We start from the raw sequence: 24,724 nt of genomic DNA, 5'->3' as shown, positions 1-24,724 counted from the left end.
GTACAGCCGAATTCAAAATCATGTTCATGCTCTTATTTCAACTTAGCTTGGGAAAGTACAATCCCATGGGGAGGTATCAGGAGGAAATACACAGTTTCCCGATTGTTAGAATATCAGTCAAGTACCAGCAGCAAGAGAGAAAATTACAATGGAGCTGAGTGGTGACAACCAAACCCAACAGGCAACTGTATTCCCGCCAGTATGGGTTTATGTTTCATAAAAGAATAAATAGGATTTGTGTAGATTGTAGGGGAGAAATTGTTGCAATGCATCAGTGTGAATGTTCTAACAGTTTCTTATTATTAGAATTTAAATGACTTTGGTACAGTTCTTCTGTACTCCTGATACTTATCAAGCTAATCCCACTCTCCTCTCATATTCACACTCCTAGCTACTTTAATTAGCATAGTGCCAGTCTGGAAGGCAAGCAGGGAGGGAATCAGAGAGAAAGAGAGTGAAAAAGAGAGAGTAAGAGAGGGGGAAAAGAAGAGGGGAAGAAGAGAGCAGAAGGAGGAGGTGTGAGGGATGGAGGAGGGGGGTATTGCGTGGTATGAGACAGAGGAGGATTTGTATGTTGAGGCTGGTTGCATCACCCCTCTGTGTTTTTGTTGATATGAAGTCAGCAGCACATTTTGTTTTGTCATTATCTCGGCTCTTGGTATTCATCTACCGTATGTTGCAAATTGGCTCCTGAAAGGCATCACATATTCAGTACTTCTCTTTGACAAAATAATTCATGGAGGATTGTCTGAACAGGGAATTCTAAAATATGAGTGATCCTATTTAAGAGAAACAACATAGAGTGGTTTTTACTGCAGTGCAGTGTCACGCGTTTCCAATGTTTGGAGCAAGTATTATCACCGATCAGCGATAAGAAAAGGCAAAATGCCTCTAGATCGCTAGCAGTCGATTCTGTTGGCTGAGAGTGAATGCAAAATTAACAGCAATGAACCGATGCAAGCAGCCAAACTTGAACTGTAGACTAAAATGTGTCACTGCACTGAATTATACAGAATGTTGCTGTTGCAGGTTTGTTATCCGATTGCGGGTTTGCATCTAAAACCTCCCCTGGTTGTGCTGTAGAAAACCTTCACCCTTTGTCCTCATCCAGCTGTGTCTTCTTTCAAACCCTTCTCTTTTGTTTCAGAGACAGGGGCTAAGCTCGGCTTCTATAAGATTGGTTATGTGCTCTTCTATCCTCCTTTCCTCCCCGAACTTTCTCCTCAACGATTCAGAGATGTGGTGCGGATGTGTCCAAGTGTACTGGATGCAGAGAAGCCTTTTAGTCCGTGACAATGACACAGAAGTGAGCCACATGAATTCAGCCGCGCATTTGTAGGTAGAGAGGGAGACGTGGAGGAGCACTGCAGCTCTCTGTGCAGCAGAGACTTAAACCGGATTGGGGGAAAGCAGAAGAGAATCTGTGGTCCAAGGTGACTTTGTGATCAGGTTCCAGAGCAGAGCTTCAAATCCTCAGCTTCAGGGTGTGTGTTAGTTTGTGTGAGAGTGCAAGTGTTTATGTTCAAGTTTGTGTTCATAATATATGCATGTTTATGATGGCATATGGGCACGTGAGCGCATGTGCATGACCAATATCACATGTTTTGGTCTGTGCTGACAGCCTGACGATTGTTGGAGAACAATGTTATCTTTATGCAGTATCTCTGCAGTGAAGGTAGAATTGGGGTATAACCATAGCTTCTTCGGAGCCTAAAAAGCTGTCAGTTCTTACAAATTGGGAGGAGTGACTCATCTGAATGGATGGTGACAGCCTTGTCACTTGCCTTTTTCCATTTTATAATTATAAAGAAACAATATCAGTATGTATACCTATCAAATCCAATACTGCTAATACTGAAGAAAAATCTTCCTTTTACCTTCACTGGAAGAAAAGCTTGCAACTGAATAAGCATAATGATTCCGATCAATTTTAACACCAGTTCATACTAAATCTACAGTGGGATGCCCAATTACTTTTGCAAAGGCCAAACATTGTAGTGGAACAGCCACAAGTAAATAAATATATGTACTGAGATTTCAATGTCTAAGTGTTTTGTGTCTGCCATGATGGAACACCTCCTTCCTAAGCTTGGATGACAAAGGGGGAAGGAAGTGAAAGTGAACATAAAAGAGGGGTGGGGTAAGTGGATGAGGTCGGAGGTGAAGTGGCAGTGTGGGGTGGGGTGATGGGGAGTGTGTGGTAGGAAGGGGTGTGCCTCCCATGCCCCCTCCCCTTGGTCAGGCAGCTGTTTGTCTGGCCCAGTAGGAGCTTAGTTCAGACCTTGGACCACGCTCCACTACATCCCAATAGCAGAAATTTCACTGGAGCCACACACCTCATTTGTTTTGGAATATCTGATTGAGGGATTCAGACGGGCTCTTTGGAGCCCACTGAGTTTGAGTTAAAGATTTCCTGTTGCTGTTTGAGTTGCATAGCTGAGGGTTGCTTGACATAGTTGTCGCCTGTTGCATCCCATTTTGCTAAGAGCTTATAACTAAGCTGAACGTTTAACGTTGAAAATAGATAAATAAAAAATCAGCAGGTCATTTTCAGAGGCAGTGGCTATGTGGGAAAAGAAACACATTCAGATTAAGATCTCCACTGGGCTGAGATCCCTTGTAGACCTGTACGAGTTTATATGTATGTTTGTGTGTACAAAAAAAAGAGGCAGCCCCGAAAAGCAGTGAGTACGTTGCTGTGTAAGTCCCCTTGAAAGTGTCCCTCTTTAAGACCTGTTTAAAAGGGACGCCCCTTCTTTGTGCCCACTGTTCTCTGTGGCGTATGGAGGGGCTTTTGTCCCCCTTCTTTCATGTGTTCTCACAATAGCCCAGGCTGTTTGAAACACAACAGTAGATGAACTGCACTGACAGTGTATTAAGCTCTGATGAATTGCCTGTGCGAGGCATAGATCAATGTCCTCCAACCCTTAGCACACAGTGAAGCCTGGGCCTTGTCTTGGTTAAATGGAACAGGTTGCTGGCTCTTTTCAAAAGGCCCTGATTATATTCGTGTTTTGTTGAAGCAGAAGCCTTTTTAAAATGTGTAAATCTTTGCAGTTCAAAAGAGCCCTATTTTTCCCCCTTTCATTCAGGCAATTGACATTGTGTGTCTGCACTTTAGTGCTGCTCATTTTGCAAGCATTTTGCTATTTTCAGCCTTAGAATTCTGTGTCTCCACTATAAAGTTAAAACACTTTCTTTAAATTGACTTTTAAAGCTTTAAAACAACCAAATTGAAAGAGCCCTGTTGGAGACTACCAGCTGTATCTCCACAGAGTTGATGGCCTCTCATGAAGGATCTAATAATTTCAAAAACATAGCTGAGGTGTGTGATGTTGAGGCTGGTGGCCTACCTCTGACCTTTAAATGACTTCTTCCCTCTGAACGAGGCTTAGGGCACCCTGTTTACACAGATCACAGCTTCAGCCACTTAAGAACAACAGGGGCAGACCAATGAGCCTCTAAGAGAGCTCCCACTGGGACCGGTGACTCTCAGCTACCACCAGCACCAACACTCACATTAGCCTGCAGATTAATCACAGGTGGCAAGAGCCAGACAACTCTGCAGAGGGTCGTCTGCAGTCAAATGCTCACTGCATGAGCGTAAATTGAGTTTTAGTGAGGACAAGATAAAACTAAATCCAATTTGAAACCTGCAGGAGTTCAACACAGAAAAGTAAAATGAGCAAAAAAAAAAAGTATAAAATAAAATGTTATTAAATTAAATATCTTCTTTAGGTGTGGTTCAGCAACAGGAGAGCTCGGTGGCGTAAACAGGCCGGGGCCAATCAGCTAGCAGCCTTCAACCACCTGCTTCCAGGAGGATTCCCGCCCACAGGAATGCCAACTTTACCCACATACCAGCTACCGGAGTCCAGCTACCCCAGCACCACGCTATCACAGGGTAAGATCATGGAAAAGACTTCCATCTGACACACAGCCTGTGTTCTGAGTTTCATCTAATTTTGGTAGATCACAATTAGTGCTGTTTATTTTGGGTATTTCATCCATATTTTAATTTTAACAGGATTCTAAATGACATATAAAGCATTTGCTGCATATCATATCCATGCAGCAAGTAATTATGTTTACAACGACAGCTTTGTTAATGGGGGACAGAAACAAGCTTTCACATCATATTTATGCTTTGCAACACATTTAATGAATAAAATGTATTTGTTAGTAAAGAATTTCCAGGAAAGACATTCACAGGTTGACTTTTGACTCCCTGAAAGTACGATTGAGGTTTTCTGTCGAGTTTCAACTCCAAATTATGAACATATTTTTCAGTATTTGTTCTTACTGTGCCCTTTTTGTGTTGTTTTTTGGTGTCAGAGGGCAGCAGCACATTGCACAGACCCCAGCCTCTGCCTCCATCTTCCATGCACCAGGGAGGCCTGAGTGCTGACAGCAGCTCTGCATACGGCCTGTCATCCAATCGCCACAGCTTCTCCAGCTACTCCGACACTTTCATGAGCCCCTCAGCATCCAGCAACCACATGAACCCTGTTGGCAACGGGCTCTCCCCGCAGGTTAGTCCACCAGAAATTACCTCCATGAACCACGTCTCTATATGTTCTCCTATAGGTAATGTTAATATTCTTCCTCCTCTACCTCCTCCTTCTCCTCCTCCTCTAACTGTTCAGAATATGTAATTGTATTTGACTGAAATTAAAATTCAGAAACAGCATGTTCAGCAAAATAATCGCCAGTGTGGGCTTTTATGTTCGCCTTCCAAAGCCTTGGATTTATTCTCGTTATTCTAAATTGCTACATTTGTAAAACAATTGGATTAACATCAACAAATTAAAATTCATCTTGATAGTACCGCAAGTACTCAAGCTGCTCCAAACAGAGGTTTTCGACTTTCCTGGGACATCTAAATCCTTGCGTTGCACAGTGAGAACACATGCAGATGAAATAATTAGCCAAAGCTTATAAATGTAGTCCCATAATCTTTTTCACATAATTGTCTGCAGCTGGAAGTGTGGAACTCCAGTGCTATGTGTGATATTTTTTTTCTTCTTATCTTCACTGTATGATTTCCACGCCACTCAGTGTACGGAGTGACGGAGGCAGGGTGCTTGCCACATGTCCGGTCTTTCACTCCTGCTGGTCATTCTCCTGCTCCCATGCACTCCATCTTTGGTTCCAAGATTTTCCTAATTGTAGTTAAAATCTGTACAACAACCGATAATATATTTATTTTGGTGCCATCTTATTTCTTGACACTGCATGTACAGGTTTGTTTGTCACGTTGCCCGCAGAGAGTTGGATTCCACATGTTAACCTCTTTGGACACCTTCCTTAATGAGCATTTAAATGTGGGAAGGGTTGAGCTTTAAGTAGTGCGGAATGAAAAATGATTTGTATTGATGCACATCGTGTGTACGGAGTGAATTATATACAATTACCCATCAATACTGGCCAGTCTTGCCCACCCTCACCAACAAGATGTGGTTAACAGGCAGAAAATAAGATTGAAATGGTGTGTAAAGAGTTGAAAATGAATTTCAATGCTGCATTTGTCCACAATTACCCCGTCGTTCACACGTGTTTTATTGGGAGTTTTTTTTTTTTTTTTCTTCAAATATTTCTGAAAGCAGATTGGAAACATTCTTGGTATTACCCTCTTTCTTCAGAGAAGAAAGAATTAAGGATTTTGTGACAAAAAAGAGATTTTCTCTCCTGCTGGAGCGACGAAGGATAACATGCAGGCTCACAGCGTGTTTGATTGTTAATCGTGGCACAGGGGCTTTAACGGCTAATGCTCTCACAGCAAACCTGCACAAAAACACCAGGAACATGGAGTGTTTTTTTTTTTTTTTTCATTAATGGCTCTCTCTAATACTGGCATGGGGTATACTGTCGCTTTCTCTCCCTCTGCACAGGCATTCAAGAATGTGTTGGGATATTAAACATTTCCTGTCATAGTGAGGATTAGAACCTTTGGGCAACTGTACAGCATGGATTTTCAGTATTCAATTACTCTATCAAGTGGGATTGATGCAAGTCTTTATCAAAACCCACCTGAAACGCATTTTATTATTTTTTTATGTCATTTTTCAAAATTTTTTTTATTTTTTATTATTATTTTCTCTCTTTCTTTTTCCCCCGCTCATTTTAAGGGGCATATGCATGGTGAAGGGATGTTTTGATGTGTCACACCATGTTTGCACTGCACAGAATTGAATTGAATGCATTCCTATCAGTATCTCAGCATGGAGATGAATGTTCCCACTGACAGCGGAATCAGAGTTCAGTTTGTGGCGCAGCGTCCTGCAGGGCTGGACACCTCTCGCTCTTCCTCTCGCTCTCTCTATCACTTTACAAACATGCAGCTATCCATAACACAGTTCACCCAATCAACACTCAGTTTACCATGTCTAGGTCAGACCCTGGTTTGTCTTTTCTTGAATTTAAATACATTTTTACTCAGTTAATCAGTTTCAGTTTTGGAAAATTATCAACACACATCCCACACATAGCAGTTTATTTTTCGTAATTTTAAGCATGTTTTTCCCTCTGCTGTTTTCCCCCCTCTCTAATGGAAAAAAGGAACACAAACAGATTCTGTATCAAGATGGAAATGAGAATTTGATATTGTATGTTACAGACAGCATCTGTTTGCAGGAGATATGCTTGTGCAGTGGTATGTGTGAGCGATTTCTTCAAGTGTCTGGCATTGATGGCCTAGCAGTTGCTGTAAAGATTGACAAAAATTCTCTGATTCCCAGTAAATGGGCTGTGGTGGCCAAGTGCCAAGTCTGTAATGGAATCCTGCAGCGTTCAGCAGTCCCGACAGGAGCTCGCGTCCATCCCAATCCCATAACCTGTCCCGACAGCACACATTTTCCCATTACAGGCGGTGGAAAAGCTATCCCCCCTCAAACTGGTTGCTGTCATTGTGGGATATACAGTGCAGTTGGTTGGTTGAGGGAGACAGTGTATTAGAGGTGGTGAGACTGAAGCTGTGCATGGCTGGGCAAAAGGTATGAAACCAGAAGTGTGTTTTGTTGTTGGTCTTGTTTCATTTAGCGACACAGCAGGTGTTTGAAAGAGGGGAAGGCGAGGGCATGGAGGACAGGGATTTCAGTCTTTTTCAGCCATCTTTACCTGAAGATTTAAGCCTATTTCTGCCTTTTCAATGTGCTATTTTTTATGTAATTCACTTGAAACAGGCTCACGCATTGACCTTTTTATCATGATTCTTCAAATTTGAATTTTGCACACTCTTGACCAGAACACAAATAAATGGTATATGCTTTGGATAGATAGCATTGCTTTCACTGAAGAGGTCACGCTTTGATAACCAAAACACAGTCATCCTATATTATTATTTTCAACAAAACCAGACCAGAATATGAAACTGGCAAAAAAGCCTTTTCCATAGTACTTTTAAAATGATTCTTTGAAGCAGTGTTCATGGGCATGGCATTTGTGGGGAGATGTTTGGGCTGAATTCCTCATTACTGCATGACAGGGACACCTGCTGGGAGAGGAAAGAAAACAACTGAACTGCACTGGAAAGTTGAAGCCATAGCACGAGGAGCTCAGTGGCAGGGCTTGGGTTTGACTCCTCAGAAATTTCCAGAAAAGACAAAAGGGAATAAAACAAACAAAGGCATTTCTCTTGCTGACTGAAAGTTGTTAACGCGCTGTTGAACGCATGCAGTGATGCTGTTGGGCGTCCAGAGATGATTCGAAATGATAGAAACAGCTGGAAGTCAGTGAACTCCATAGGTATGTTGGACAGAAATTTTATTGCCGTTTTGATGAAGGAAGTTTGCGAAGTTTTGTGAGGAACTTTTTTTCAGTTTTGCAGTTTTATGAAAGTGTTGTGTGTTTTGGAATGACAAGGATGTGTGTGTGTGTCTGAGAAGGGCCTTTGGGCTGTGTGAGTGGGCCGGGCCTCCACACACACACACACACACACACACACACACACACGTACACGGGATCAGAGGCAGAGCGGCTCTCACCCCTGCCTCCCTTTGATCTGTGTCCCCAGGCCTGCCTGCCCGCGCTGCGCTGCACCGTACCACGCACGCTGACACCATGCTCACCAGCGACTCCCCACAACTGTCTGAGAGAGATAAGCCAGGGGAGACTCCAAACTGTGCTGCTGCTCTTCCATTAGCTAGCGCAGACGCTTCTTTTAAAAACGGGATGAATTATTTTTAAGAAGCAAGCTCTGCTGTTGCCAAAAAAAAAAAAAAAAAAAATGGAGAGGGGAAAATTTACGGAACAATCTGGAGCTCTGGCTTCATTCCGCCTCCCTCTCTGACTTCTAACAAGACATTCTGCACCTGAATACCAATGAGAGGGGGAGATTCATGTAGTCCCCCACATTATTAAAACTTGGGCATTAAGCCTCTCACCGGGCACTGTGTCAGCTGGCAGGCTCCACTGACAACAAATCAAAGGGGATGAGCACATAGCCTGCATTCATAGCTCAGCCACTCGTGGTGCAAGAGGGGGAATACATACTGGTTAATTAGAACTCCCATTAAAACAAATACTGTTTCAATTTGGCAAGTATAAAAAAAGATGTAAGAGGCTTTCAGAAAAAAGAGACCTGCTGTTGGCAGCTGCCAAGAAAATCCAGGGACTGTAAATCATATCCACTGGCTATACTGTTTCTGAACAGATTATTAATGTTTGCTGTTGTTTTGCAACACTTTTGAACTCTGAGGAAAGATTTTCCATCTGTGACACTGGAAGTGCACCTCTGCATGCGCTCTGGCTAGTGTGCTGCGTCGGCCTTCGCCCTCCACATGACCACCTATGCATCTACTTGTCTCTGCAGTTTGTACAGAGTTATGCTTATGCATAGGTTTGGTGAAGCATGATGTAACTAAGAGATCTTTTTTCTGTGTCAAATCAAAGCGCTGTGCCACTTGTAGAGCACATTGCGGCCGTAGTCGTTGCTTTACATTCACACCACCTCTGTGTACCTGAGCCATTTGTTGCTAACTGCATCTCTTGAGCACACAAGTGAAGCCATTTTCTTTTTCATTCCAAAATATTTTTGGTTGGAGCTTTGTGTATTCATCATCTATTTTTCACCTACCAACCTTCCTTCCCTCCATTTGGCTTTTTGTCATCCCATGATGCTTTGCCAATAGTGCGTTGCTCTCTCTCTCACTTGCTCTCCATGTGTCTCCCTTTCTCTCTCTCCCCACCTTCCTCTTTTGCTCCAACTCTCTCCCCTGGAGAGGCAGCTCTTCTCCCTACGCCCAGATGAAAGGCTATGGCGGACAATAAAAATGCTATTTAAATGCAAGGGTGTTTGTGTGCGGGTGAGAGATATTTCCTGCTGAAAGTGAGCTGCTGCATCCTGATAAATAGTAAATATAAGGGAATGTGATTTACATTTATCTTGCAGAGGCAGCCAATATGAATTTCAGTAAATCCTAGAAGATGGGGATTTAAGGAGGAAAGTGACTGAGACTGATTCACATGCTGTGTGTCCCACGCAGTTGAAATGCCTATAAGGTGGAAAGTGTTACTGCCTTTATTAAAGTATAGGCACAGACGTTGATCCTATCTAAAATACCTATTACACTCAGGTATACAGTGTGTCATATACTCATCCTTATTTCCATTTGCATGCACACACAATTCAAAGATGACTTGCACTGAAATAATGATACTACTACTACTACAAAAAAGTAATAATAATAATAATAATAATAATAATAATAGGTATTTGTACTGGACAGGTGAAGTGTCTGCAGCCATACGCTGCCTGACCTATCTATATGAGGTCAAGGATCACGGTGCAGAGTTATAGGACTGTGAACCTGCCTGCTCACTGGAGGTTTGGGATGTTGTAGCTGCATGTGGCTCCCGTTAGTTCCAGATGCCACTCTGACAGGTGCATAGCTGTGATTAATACTCTCTGACTCTCTCTCTTCTCATCCATGTTTTCTCATCATGTCCCTCATTCCTTCTGTCTCTCCCTGCATGTCGCTGGGTTCTTCACTTTCTCCACTTACCCTCTCGGTCACCATCAACTCTTACTGGTGACTTCTAAACCAAGTTGGTCTAACGCTCACAGAAAACAACAACAACAAAAAAAACCAATAATAAAAGCATCTACTGCCAGCATGCTTTATTTCATATGTCTCTTCCTCTCTCCCTTTTTCTTCCTCCTGACAATAAATTGAGAATATGGGAGGTGGTTCAGTCCTCAGCTGGTTGTCTTATGCAGCAGCTCTCTCTCCTCAGTCTCCAGCTGAGAGCTATTTCACTATTTATTTACATGTAATTATAGCTATGAGGTGCAGATATTAACACTGTCAAGAACAATTTGACCTGACATTTTTCACTAGACCTGGCCCCTGCTGTTTTTAGCAAACAACCCCCACCCCTCTCCTCCTCCACCATCCCCCTTCCCCTCCACCCCTTTCTTCTCCTCCAGTCCCTCGATCCGCCTCGCTTTCCTGGAGCTGCTCCTTCAGATACACACAGGTCCTGCCTCGCTGAAATCATTCTTCTGGAATCAGAAAATCTGCCGTTTAATTTAGAGGAGGCGTTGGTGCAAGGTACACAGAGTTGAAGTGTGTGTGTGTGTGTGTGTGTGTGCACACAGCTGTGTGTGCTTTGAAGGGGCCTCTCTTGTTCCCAGTGGCTGAATCCATCCCATAGTTACTCAAGCATATCACTAGCAGAGAATAGAGGATTGCTCCCCACACGTTCTCCAATTGCAGTCCAATAGACGGCATATTAACCTCTGGTTAGTGCCGAGCCAAGTTTATGGCTTATACTGTGAGATGGTTAGGAGGGAGGGCAAACCTTCCTCCAGCCTGTGCAGCTGTGCTTTCTTCAATATTGAGGCTATAACACGAGTTAAAGAGGGCTAGAAAGGATTTATCTAAATGAAAGAGGCATGTAGATAACCTTAAAATAGATTTGAATTCTGTTCCATATCTACTTGTTTTAGTTTCCTTTGTATGGGTGAACGGCTTCATGGATCACAGGGAGAGGAGACACAGGCACAGGACAGCTAACACGTTGTGAGGAGTGACAGCTTGTTCCAGTGCCCGCTAATCGTCCTCATCTGGGCCTGACTTGTCAATGCCCAGATTCTGTCAGTGCCAATCAGGCTCTTAATTGAACACAATTAGCACCCCACCCCAACCCCCCATATGAACCATTTTCTTCAAAGGCCGGTTTTTCTCCCTCCAGCACCAACCCCCTCACAGCCCCAGACCCATCCTCTCATTCTACCTCTCATTCTCTATCTGTCTCTTCATCCTATGTTGGAAGACACTTTTCAGTTTTTATTAATGTGCCGCAGCCAATTAACGCAGTGGCATGCAGGCCAGAGCCCGTCATCTGCTGCCTGCCACCATCTCGGCTGTCTGCTGCGGCCCCACGCCACCCCTCGCGCCACCTCCACCGTGACCAAAACGCTTTAATTCAATTTATGCCATCACTGTTATTTTTAAATAGTCATTTTGTCTGCTCAGATGAGGGGCCTTACTGCCTGCTGGGCTGGCCCTCACATGTGAAGGATGGGGGAAGGGTGGGACATCACGGGAGCAGGAGTCGACTGACTTAGGGGATACCCTGATATTTTCATTTGTTATTTTATTTACCACTCTTATTTTGCTTAGATTCAGCTTAGTAGGTGTTTGATTTTGATATTTTATCAAAAATTAAGCCTGAATTGCACAAACACCTAAACACCTATATGTATCGGTGTGTGCCTCAATATATGTACTTACAAGAGTCGGTGGTATTTTGGCTGTTCTCAAAGTCAGAGTCAGTGAGTCAGTTACTGGATCTGCGACTCCTGGGTCACTGAATTAAACACCATTCTCTTCCTGTAATCACACCCTCAGGACTGGCCTTCAAATATTGATCTGAAATTCAGTGCCATCACTGTGGATCTTTAATCATTCTCTGCTGAAGCGAGTATCAGCCGAACAGATCTGCTAAGGTGCAAGATGCTATTCTGCACCACTCAGATAACTTACAGGCGTTTGGAGTGCTCATTTTTCCCTGTCTGCCCCGGTGACCTCTGCCTAACTTAAAGGTACATCTTGGGGGCATTTTGATTTGGGCAGAACGGAGAGCTATCGGTGACAGAAGAACTAATCCAGTCTTGCGCAGATTAAGAGTATTTGTGGAGTGGAGTGTGTTGGCGCTGGCGCCGGGAATGGAACAGAAGGGGCTCCTATCAGCTCTCCAGGCAGGCTAGCCCTCAGGCCAGTGCAGTCCTACAGGAGTCTTTGTACTTCCCAAAGCCTCCACTTTTCCCCTCACTCAGTCTATATCACTTTCTCCTCTCTCCTCTGCCCCCCTTACCCTCTTTCTATAGGCTCTCATATTTTCACTGATCGTTTTGCTCTCTTCACATTTGCGTTCATGCTGTGTCCACAACAGTCCACAACAGTCCGTGCACCCCGTTATTATTTTTGTCTGGAGCTTGAATGGGGACACACAATTGCAACATGGCTTTTGTCAGTGGCAGATCTAACACACGCAAGTATAAAAGAAATGGTTCCTTCTCCATTTCAGTGCTGCAAAAATAAAAATGTAAAATAATAGAAGTGCAATAGCACCAATAATTTATCAAAATAGTGGTCTTGTGACACAGCTGCCTCCTGTTTCTTTAGTGACTTTGTTCCCCCTTTTTTATCTTTATTTTTTGTCTCACTCTCAGTGTTTGTCTGAGTTCAGTCTCCATCTCATTGTTTTACTCTGGGAGGAAATCGCACAAAGAACAACTTGTCGAACATTCGCACAGACAAAAAAAATGCAATTTGACTGTTGAAGAAATTAAGGAGGTATGAAAGAGCCTCTTTTTGTGTCTCAAGTGCACCATTTATTTATCTGAAAGGATGCACATTGTATCAATTTACACTTCCCCATTCACTTCGCCACAGGCTGGAGGGCTCAGAAGTTGAGAGAATTAATTACTTTTTTATTATTATTTATAAAGTAATCTATCTGTAGAGAGGGAGCAGAAAAAGGAGAGGGTGAGGGGAGGGGTGTGTGAGAGGCAGGGAACACCCTGAAGCATTGTCCTTTAAACTAGGTCCTGGCTCACATTATCTCCCAAACCAGCACTCACACAACGTCAAACAACAAACGAACTCTAGGCTGCCGAGGACGCTGTATGCAAGAAAAGAGAGGGAGGTGGCAAGGGGTGGGGGAGAGAAGTGGGAGGGAGGTTAGCAGAGAGGGGTGCAGAGATGTGAGGGAAGAAACAAAAGTGTGATAGGAAAAATAACGTAATAAAAATGTAATACAGCTTACTTTTCCTCAGCTCTAAAACTCGACACCAATTTAAACTCCACAGGTTCTCTTTAATGTACCTGTGTGATGTGTAATTTTAAAACCTGAGCTACAACCGGGCGCACCACACCTCATTCAGTGAAACAGCATCAAATACTCTATCAACTGTAACCTGTTCGATCCAAAATCCCATCATCTTAACGTCTAGCTCGGTTTATTTTATAGGCTTAAATCCTCAGAGTAAAGGAGTGAATGCCAGATGCCAGAATTGAATGTCTATAAAAGTTTTGTTTTACATGGTGTGTAGCAACAGAAATGTGTGAAGGTATCCAGCAGCAAATGTTTTTTACGAGTTAATGCGACTGAAGTAATGTGACTAAGCAGAGTGAGCTTTTGAATGTGAACTAAAAGAACTTTATGGAGACATCAAAGTAGCAATTAAAACTGACCCAAGGATAACATAAGAGTTGTGATCATAAGAATTTTTGAGCCGTGTTCGGAGGCTAACGTGACTCTAACTTAAGTCTGACTTGGCACCTAAAAGATGAGCTCACCTCTATCTGTGCCTTCGTCACTGAGAGGATTGGAAGTCAGATTTTTATTTACGGCATCTGCCGATAATACAACTGGCACGAAGCTGAGAAAAATCTCATAGCTACAGAAGACCTCACCATTTTCTCTCTCATAAATCTTAATCAATAAGACAGGATCCCCTTTTTTATTTTTATTTTACAGGAAAAGATAGCTACATCCTCACAGATGACAAGACTTGTCAGACTCATAAGTGGCTGATCCCTTCTGAATTACTAAAATAGCAAAACTGCAACAATGTCAATGATAAGAAGTCATTTTCTTTTGAAGAACTTACATGAGCATGAAGAATAATCAAGCCGTTTGCTGGCTGCTCTGTTTCATAAGGAAGCGATGTAATCGAGCTTCAATTAACCAATGACTAAAATGGACTCTTATCCTCCAGCTGTCTCTCTCAGGACACTTAACAAAGCCCTTCCCCCCTGACTCCGCACATCTCTGTTTCAGTTCCATCCATCGCAAACCATCAGGACTCATGCTCCTCGTCTTCCTCAGATTGTGCAGCTCAGCTCCATATGTGAGGGCGCATGTGTCCAGCATAAAGGGGGCCATGAATCTCTTTCTTATGGATACATGTCACATCCTTTGTCTGCAGATGTGGAGGAGACGATGGGGGTTTCCTTACTGATAGAATTAACATGTGGAAATGACTAACTGGCCTTTATGTTTCTGATGTGATTCGAGTGCTTCAAATTTCCTGGGAGGCCTTTTTCTAAAGATATGATTAATTTCCAGAACATGGTTATTTTTCCCTCTGTGGGATATTCTTGGCTAAGTGCATAATTTGTGCACTGTTTGGCTTGCCCCCGCCTTGCCTGTATGGATGTGTCATATACGTGTGTGCATGCAAACATATGTGCGTTTGTGTATCACCCGTGTGTAACCACCTCCATGATGGGCTAATTGGTTTAGCAGCCAAAGGGCCAAAGGCCAGTGCAGCATAGCGAAACTCAACATGAACCTGATGTTGAAGGGAAGGTTTCCCTGCAATAGGAGGAAGCATGTGTGGGACAATTCTCTTTTCACCAACCCCTCCCACACCCAAATACACACACACACACACACTTGCCGCTTCCCTTTTTCACTTAAAGAAACTTGCAGCAAAAGAAAACAAAATTCCAGTTCTGGGCCGCTATGCTTCAGACTGGGGTAGCACTTGAGGTAATCTCTTCCATTTTAACATATTTTGAGACCCTCTTCTGACGAATGTCACATGCTATTACATTAATCTAGAATATTGAATTGGAAGCTTTTATGCACTGTGAATAATATACACACTGTAATATTCAGGCGAGCTCCAACCTGCAGTATCAGCAGACCCCTCAGTAAGGTTTGTGGAGTCTACTTTGTGTGGGGATCTGAGGGGATCATTTACCAGTTCCAACTCCATTACTATTCATGAGATGGGTAGGCTAGGGGCGAGGGATTAGGGACTCCCTTGGTGCTTGTTGTGCTGCAGGCTCAGGCTCAGGCCTCAGGCTCCGGGACAGGGGCTGTCTGGCATGGATGGTGGGTCTATTATCACCCTGGGACCCTTCTGTCCCACAGCAGAACACTTACTGGCACCAGCAGCTAATGGAAACTCTTTCCCTTGTTCCCTTTCTCCCCCTTTTTTTTAACCTCATCATCCTACTTGTATCCTTTGCCCTACTCCTAAAAAAAAAGATGGGTAAGTTTTTCCCTATTTCAAAGTTGAAATGGTGTATTTCTATCAGCCATCTTTACCATGAAGTAATAGGATGGCACTATATTTGCAGGATAAAGTACTTTCCCTCAACTTCGTCAATGCTTTGATCCTCAATTTTCCAAATTTTAACAACATCCGTTCTCCCTTGCTCCACCCCCCCAGGTGATGAGTATCCTGAGTAACCCCAGCGCCGTACCCTCCCAGCCCCAGCACGACTTTTCCATTTCCCCCCTGCACAGCAGCCTGGAGAGCTCCAACCCCATCTCAGCCAGCTGCAGCCAGCGCTCTGACACTATCAAGAGTGTGGACAGCCTGGCCTCCTCCCAGTCATACTGCCCCCCAACCTACAGCGCCACCAGCTACAGCGTGGACCCCGTCACTGCAGGCTACCAGTACAGCCAGTACGGCCAGAGTAAGTAAACCCTGCATTGATATTTATACACTGAGCGCTTTTGTCTTTTTGTGTGTCAAAAGACAGCAGCTCATTTGTTTCTCTCTTGAGTTTACAAAATATAAAAAAAAAAAAAAAAAGCCTCTGAAGTGATGCCTCCCTCCCAGGCAAGAGAGCCTCTTGACCTTTGCACCCTGGTTGGTGGGGACATACACGTGCTCTTGATAAAGCCCCCCTACCCCACTCCAACACCAACACCATTTCCAGCACCATCCTCTTAGAGAACTGCTTCAGTCACACCCCACTGCACTTGGATGGGTAAGAGGAGAGGGCCACTTCAAAGAATGGCGCAGCCTCAGGGGCCACAGTGTCCTCTTGCCCACCTCTCTTTTTCCTTCTTTCTCTCAACTCCATCACACACACACACACATACACATGCACACACACCCTCAGGGCAGGAAAGAGTTAGCTTTATTAGATTAGCATAATTGACTAATGCTGTCATAGCCATTCAGAAAAGGTAAAATGAAGCACACTTCCCAACCAGCCAGTGCCAGTTAGCTGACATTTGTTTGTATTTATATGCAGGATCTCATAGTGTAGCTGGTTTGTTGAGCTTTTTTTTTTTTTTTTTTATGTGCTTGCATTGTGGTGCATGAATGCATGTGAGCGTGTACCAATCCATCAGATTCTGTGTGCGCACACCAGTGTTTTGTCAGCAGCAAGAAACTGATGGCTGTGCGGATGTGAGCTGATGTGAGGTTAATTAAGATGGTGATTGAGCACAGTAGATGGGTAATGAATGGAGGAGAGAGGAGAGAGCTGCTGTCTGAGGATGAAAATGATCGGCCATGTGGAGTGTGGAGGGCATGAAATCAGAGATGCCAAGTGTAATGAAGACTGGCACATAGAACACACAGGGGGACCTATCTGAGTGACAGCATGGAGACTTTACCAGGATGCACATGCTCTGTGCCAGCAGCGTGCCAACCTCAGACAAGGGACAGGGAGGGGTTTTTATCTTTCACTCTCTCTCAGTGAATAGTTTTTCATTTGACTCACTGGCTTCTGCCACAACTTATTTCAACCTTAATCAGAGGAATGAAATGAGAGTGAATGGGACATATGTCTGAGGAATCAACCACCTGTCTGACGTGTTTGCTGTTTCTTTTTGTTTCTGTGCAGCTGCTGTAGACTACCTAGCTAAGAATGTGAGCTTATCCACCCAGAGGAGGATGAAACTTGGAGACCACTCAGCCGTGCTTGGACTTCTGCAGGTGGAGACAGGACAGGCCTACTAAGCCTTCAGGACACAGCCTAGCTAGACGTCTCTCCTCCACCCTCTGCCACCCACTCCTCCATGCTCCATTAAGTCTGGACTCCAGCTCCAGCTCCAGCCTCTCTGCTGCTCGATCTGCAGCCCGGCCGTGACATCAGCGCACGGACACGCAACGCAGCCTCGCTGTGTATCAGAGAAAGTGACGCTTGCGGGTGTGACAAGGCTCTTCTGGGAATGGAACTAAACTTTTCACACCATTGTCAACCACCAGGCAGCTCTGCACCCTCTCCTCCCTCTTTGGGCACACCTGCCTTCTCCCTGTACTCGTACCCCTGCCCCAAACCCCGTTTTGTTTTTGCTCAGAGGACCAGACAGGACCCCAGACGACCCCAACAGTGGTCGGCTGCACTGGGCCAGGTTTCTCTTTGTCATGGCTGCAGTCCAGCACACATTCAGAGCCATCAACAACATGTACTTTGACCTTGCTGTTCATAGTAGTTAACAAAGCCGATATCATTTGAGCGACTCTTATTCTTGTTCCTTTTTGATATTGTTAAGATTATTGTTGCTGTTATATGATTATGGTTGATGTGATTTATGTTGTTCTTTGATTCCATTTGTATCTCTTTTCTCTGTTAGATGTTGGTCTGTCAAACACAGTGGATGACTGAGGCAATTTGGGAATGAGTGTTGTGTGTGCATGTTTGCGTGTCAGCACAGTCTCACAAGAGAGGATGATTGTTTTCCAAGCTGCTGTTCCTCTGCCTGTTCCCTGAGCTCTAATGTTCATGAGCGATTTGACCTTCCCACTTTCATATTCATCCTGACATTCCTTAAGAACTTGGCCACTCTGTGGGAAGTCTGGCTGGATGGATTCTGCAGGGAATTAAAGCAGTGTTTTGGCGGCCAATAGCTTTCCCCTTCTAACCTCCATCTCATCCTTAGCCGCAGTCCGTGGGGAAGGGGGCATTGTTTGCAAAAACAGGATTGGGGAAATTAATGTATTTTGTTTAGAAATATGGACCTTGCCAAAGAGGGCTAACCCCCCCCACACCCCCCAAAATCCCCATCTGCCAGGGAATTCTATGTGATTTAAACAGTGTAAAGCAGATTAAATCACACAAATATAATGTCAAAGCTAATTCACAGTGACCCTTCCCATTACCAGCTAGTATTTCTGTTTTATAGAGTAATTAGCACATTTTGTAAATGCACCTTCAGTCAGTTTCCACTTTCAGACTAAATAAGCATTCCTTTGAAACATTCCTGAGGCTCCATTTACGAACATAAGCATTCCTGTGCTTTCTGTTATGAGATTAAAAAGCACGCAAGCTGTGCCATTCACAAGCACTCTGGAAAAATCACATAATCCAGTCAGTCGTGAAAGGGCACAGGTAAAACCACTGATTGGCCCCCCTCCCTGGTTTGGACCAGAGCCCCCTCTAATCCTTCACTTTGACATACTCACTGAAATGTACAAAAAAGAAAAAAAAAATTAAAGAATAGTAAATATGAGACATTTGTGTAGCACTCATAGTTGACTTCACACGATCCAGCACCAGCTGTTCCCCTTGAGATGTGTGTGATTTATTATTATTTTTTTTTTATGTCATTGGCATCAGTGTGATATTGATGTACACAGAATTGTTAACTTTATCATGAGACAAAATTTGGTCCTTTGCCACCTTTAAAAACAGAAAACTGTAAAGTGGCTGAAGCGGATTGTGTATTGTTTGTTTATAAAGAGTATGTTTTATACTAAAACAAAACTATGTTGAGTGGTCAGTAAGCAAGAGATCTGTGGAAGTTTGAAGTTTGATTTGAGTTTCCTTAACTGGTTTCTTTTCTGTTGCTTTTCTTTTTTTAATAGTATTTAACTGGTTTAACCTGTTTGACCAAAAGGTTGGTTTGTTTTGGGCCCAGGTTGGAATGAATTTGTATAAATTCGTAAAATATAAATTTCATGAAAATGTTGAATTTAGAATTGTACAAAAGAAGATCAAACTGAGCTCAATGGAAAATGAAGGCTTGGTGACAGACAGACTACCTGGACCACGGGACCACTGTATATTTGAACAGGTGGGTGGAGGAAGCGTCTTTAGACCACCTGATCTCGTAGACCAATTATTAGTGCAGACCAGACTTGACTGGACCACGGACCTAACACACCAGAACTCCCGAGCCTTTGGTGTGGGAGACTCTGCCAGCAGGTTCATCGTGACAATGACGACGATGATGACTAATGATGATGAAGCTGGAGAAGACAGCCTCTTTGCTCTGGGAAAATGAATCTTGTTTGATTTGTGGACCAATAAGACTTCAGGAGGAGAAAGTCAAAGTAACATTGACTCCGCACTGAATTGCAGCAGCTCCAACTGCTCCGCTTAGACGCCTCACTCGTGTATATTTTAAAAAGGAAGAATTTTAGAATTGTCTTTAGTGTATCAAACCCATTTCTAACACTTGCGTCAATAAACATTTGGATATTTAAAGCATACAACCTCCTTATCCCCCTCCTGTCTGTTTGACCCTTAACCTGTTTAGTTGCTTTCTGACATCTGTGCTTTGCTTTAGTCTTTTTTCTGTTCCGCATGTGTGTATATTATCATGGTATAATTTATTCTGCTGTATGAAGTATTAGAATAGTGGGAAACTTGTATTGGTATTTACTACCTTCAGCCTGTTGGTGTGTTTACTGTAACACTGGCGTAACTGTTATCAATTAAAGATCCAAAAATTATTTCTGACATTCACCTATTTTTTTTATTTAAATCTGTGTGTGTGTGTGTGTGTGTGTGTGTGTGTGTGTTTGTGTGTGTCAAGTCCTTCGCACCTTTTTTAATATATTTGGTGTGATTTCTTGTTTGAAATAGGGTTGATAGAAAATTAATCACCTACTATTGCGTTATTTGCTGAGCAAATTTTCAGCTCCTCAAACCTAAAAATTTCATGTTTTTACTGGTTTTATGTACTTTTGAATTGAATATCTGTGACTTTGGGGCTGCCAGCCACACAAATGTAAGAACGAGTTGTCGAAATTATGTCTCTTCTTTTGGGCATTTTTAAAAATTTATTTTCTGATCTTAAAAATGTGATGATCAAATAAAAGCAAAAAGTTAGACAGTTAATTTTATATTACTTTTAAAAGACTATTATTAGTTTTTGAGCATATCCGTGCACATATGTATGAATATTAGCACACAGCTTTTGTATGTGTCTTCCATGTGTGTATAAGTGAGTCAGAGGGCCACCAGTGACGGTGATGAGAGTGAGACAGACTGAGAGTGTGTTTGCAGCTGTAGGAAGTCATTCATTCTGCCCACTGACCAGCAGCGCTGGCCGGGGAATGCTGTCTGCAAATCTCTGTGGTATGGTGTGAACGCAGGGGAACCAACCAGTGTGGTACAGAAGCATCCGCTGTGCTTTAGAGGCTTCACGTCAGAACAGTGGAGCTCATTCAGTTTCTCACCCTCAACACTGTTGGAGGTATGTCAAACACATCTGAGGTATGTTCTTTCAGCCCTGACACATTTTAAACACATTTCAAAAATGTTGGATATGTCTGCGAGTGACTGTTGCTACAAAGTGTCTATGCATAATTGTGTGTAAATTAGCAAATTGTGCCAAATTTGCGTTGTGAGCGTTGTGTTTACATTTTACATACCGCAAAATAACAAACTAGTACTTTACTGTTCATTTGCAATTAAATGAAACTAATTAAAGGCATCACTAATCACAATTATTAACATCATTAACATCAAATTGTATTAGGAGATAAATTTGATGCTAAAAGTAAGTACTGATCTGAATAAACTTCCATTTAGACTCTGTTATTGCGAGGTTACCATCATTCATATTTCATACTTTGTTAAATATTTGAGAGATTTAAGATTTAAACAGCTCAGCGAGTATAAATAGATGCAGAATATTTAGTATTCCCTTTAGATTTACAGACTGCCTACTAACTGCAGTGTTATCATTATGTTATATCATCATCAAGGCTCAGTTTAATTTGATGCAAATGGAAAATGCTCTTCAATGTCTAATTACAAAACACACGTGTGTTTTGTAGGGCGGGCTCTGGAGAGGCATGCCAATGAGGCAGGAATACGGTCAATTATCAAACGGGCTCGGAGCATATTTTCTATCCCAGCTCAGTCTGAGGAGACTAAAGGAATTTCACTGCATTCTCTCAACACTTTTAATCTGCAATGTTAGGTGGCTCTTTGCCTGCCATGTGTCATCCTTCATATATTCCTCTAAAAGTTTGTGTTCTGGTTGTCCAGATTAGACCTTGGCTTGTCCCATGGTTGTCCCCTTTGCTCCAGATTGTCTCCTGAGGTGCCGGCCAGGGAGTTTTGTCTCCCCGCAGCCTGCTGTCACTCAGACTGGACAAGGTGGCAGCCCAGGCGGCGCTGTGTGGGAGAGCTTTGTGACACTTCCCTCATCTCCTCCTTTGATCCCCTAATTGATTGACTACAGGAGCAGAGGATAAACAGAGCCCACAAGAGCCAATTCCACTCGCCTCTCTGGAGTGGTTTAGATAAAGTGCAGAGGCCCAAGCTTTCCATTCCTCCTCTCCACTCTCTGTGTGGACGTACGGCCACTGAAGGTGGCTCTGTACCACGGTAGCTTAGCTGTGGGCTGTGTCCTCAGGCCCAGGGCTTCCGCACTGTCCCTGTGCATGAATGGCTAGCGGTAATGGGTTTGTTTAGATCACAGGGATGGAAATGAAACTCCTGAGCCTCACTGTAGAAACCAGGAGGCCCTATCGCTCAGGAGGCAGCGATAGAGAAGTCACAACCTCAGCCTGGTCATACTCACTCTCAGAATGAGCCATGGGAATAGAGGCTCTGATTCAGATCTAATTTAGGACCAGGCTCCCTCAACCTGACCATGCTGTGATAAATAGCTCGCTTCCAAGGAGCCAGGAAAGCCATGAAAAGAAAAAGGGGGTAGAACAAAAAAAAAAAAAAAAAAAAAAAATGAGGCCCCCAAGTGAAGAAAAATATAGGCCAAAAATGTTTCTGTTTAAAAGAAAATGTATTTGAAAACATGACTTGAGAATGATTTTTACCAGATATGATAATTATATTCTAATTTTACAAATCTGTCTTCAGAAACTGAGTTCAGAGTCGTGTGCAGGTATGCTAAGAAATGATTAAGAGATGCTCTGGGGGTCTTGGTTTTATTCTTCGAGATTATGTGTCACAGGGAGTAAAAAGCTCCCAGCTGTCGCCATGAAAGCACTTACAGTATAATAATCCCCCAAATCCTGTAATTATGCCAGCATACGCCGTGTACCTGAGCCTCAGCTTTGTGCTCGTCACCTCAAGGATCCTACTGACACAGACGCACAGCTTGGTGTGCATATATCTTCTTCCCAAATGTGTGTTTTGCATAGGGAGAAAATCTTAATTTTAGAGCGTTTTTGGTATTCTGAATTTCACGGTTACCCCTCTTAGGTATTATAGATTGATAATCTGTCATGTATAAGTAAAAAGCAGGAGCTCAAACAGGGTATTGTCATAGCTTAGAGTTGTGTGATTTACCAGAAACTCTGTCTGATTTATCGTATCTTTTACTCACGTAGCATTTGATTAGTTTATATTTAGCTCATAGGAAAGGACTTGACCTATTAGTCTGATATTACAAATGCACATGTGCCCATTGATGCACAGACACACAAACACACACACATGCACACACCAGCGCACACCTCCCTTAGAGCAGTTTTTTAAATAATGAAAGGAGAAGGAAAAAAGTCCAAGTAAAGTTGTAAATCTAAGAAATCAGAGTGAGATAAAAATCACTGTGAAGCCAAGCTTGATTTACATTTAAAATCTGAGCTGTGCTCTCAAACTAATTAATATTAATAACAAAAATGGAAATGAGTGCAGTGGCGGCCCTAAGTGAAGAACAAGCTGGGTGCATTCAGTCAGGAGATTCATATATAAGCCCTTTCTCAGGAGAAGTGGGCTCTAAACAAGCATGACGGCAGGGCATAGACCGCCATGCACAGAGACAATTTTTCTAGATAATAGCCTATCACGCAGGATACAATTTAAATTAAAAAATGCAATTTTCACCTTGAAATGAACAAATGATTACAATTTCTATACAAATTAAGGCATCCAGGCTGTGCCTCAGTACTGTGCCAAGGCCATGAAACCTGACATAATTACCATGAAATACATTTTCAAATATTTGTATTTTGTCCATCGCTTTAAAACATGCCACTCTGCCTTCTGTGGGTTTGTGATCTCACCTTCTGGGGGAAATACATAAAAAAGAGAGAAAATCATCAGAGATGAAAAGCTCTTCAACAGGAGAGATAAAAAATGTGGAAAAAAACAACCTCCCATACACACAGTAAATCAGCGCAGCTCAGCACAGCAGCCCCCGGAGCTATCTCTAAAAGCCAAATTACTGCTCCTTATCTAAGGAATCATATCTACTAGTTATCTGCTCCTGAGATAGGCTCCTCTCTCTCTTGTGCCTTGTGCTCATCGCCAGAAATGCTATTTATTTGTGATTACAGACACCCTTTGAATAAAAGATGTTTGTGTTTGAGATCCAAAGTTTCGGCAGATTCTGAACTCTTCAGATTCTTCAGAGAGGAGAGTACTGAAGGCAGAACACCTTATTTGGGCAGGGTTGCTAGGGGTGGTCTGCTGCAGAGAGAGGGATGAAAGTGTAGCCGATGGGAAATATGAGACAAGACCTCAAACTTCTCTGATGCTTCATATCACATATGCTTTTGGAGGGGATTCATACTGAGATGAGGTGTCGAATTGACTTTAAATGCAGAACCTAATGTTTGAAACACATGGAGACAGGAAGTTCTGGCATGTACTCTGCAGAAAGCTGCCAAAAGCTGCAAAGTTTAGAGTTTTAGAGTTTTTTGGAGGTCCTCCACTCAAATATAAAACTGCCCTTCTGAAAAGGGCGGAGAAATATGAGAGCAAAACTGAATGTTTCTAGAGAATAATGGAAAGATGTGAAATGACACCTGGAGCACAAATAATAATGTATTAATACGACACTGTGGGTTTTAAGATGAGAACCATGTACGGCAGTATTGAAATGGACATCAATCTTATTTCTATTATTCAAATTCATCATCAAATCTTCTCATGACTTTTAACCCTCACAGTAGTCAAATAAAAGCTTAGACATGTTCAGCTCTTCACAAAAATGTTTTTTTAACAGCACACACGTGTCTTTTTAGAACTTTGTATTCAAGAATAAAATTCCCAAACTGAAACAAACCAGGACAAGCAAATCATCGCGTCAACAATCCGATGTTTCTCAGTGGTAACACTTCTGATATTCCCTAACTTATGTTGAACAAAGTAACTTTTTAAGGCTCAGAGCTATAATGCATATCTTGTTAAGGTGATTCTTTTTCAAACACCTCCTCTCCCCTTCCATTTCTTACCTTCCCTCTCTTTCCCTCCATCTGTTGAAGTCCCTCAGCCAGAAAGGCGCACATCAGATTTCAATAGTTGACCTCCTAATGCAG

At 42.8% G+C, this 24,724-nt stretch overlaps 1 protein-coding gene across 3 annotated transcripts in view; it reads left to right on the top strand.

Moving 5' to 3' along the window:
* Window positions 1-17,221, top strand: part of pax7a (paired box 7a) — a 41,514-nt gene extending 24,293 nt beyond the window's left edge. For all 3 annotated transcript variants that reach the window (XM_029501235.1, XM_029501234.1, XM_029501233.1), the window contains exons 6-9: window positions 3,739-3,904; window positions 4,336-4,532; window positions 15,692-15,941; window positions 17,106-17,221. In XM_029501235.1, the coding sequence (XP_029357095.1) occupies window positions 3,739-3,904; window positions 4,336-4,532; window positions 15,692-15,941; window positions 17,106-17,221 (729 nt within the window). The remainder of the gene's footprint in view (window positions 1-3,738; window positions 3,905-4,335; window positions 4,533-15,691; window positions 15,942-17,105) is intronic.
* Window positions 17,222-24,724: the final 7,503 nt, after the last annotated feature.

This window comes from Echeneis naucrates, chromosome 5 (genome assembly GCF_900963305.1).
Source record: "Echeneis naucrates chromosome 5, fEcheNa1.1, whole genome shotgun sequence".
NCBI classification, from domain to species: Eukaryota; Metazoa; Chordata; class Actinopteri; order Carangiformes; family Echeneidae; genus Echeneis; species Echeneis naucrates.
This window is presented reverse-complemented; position numbering and strand designations above follow the sequence as displayed.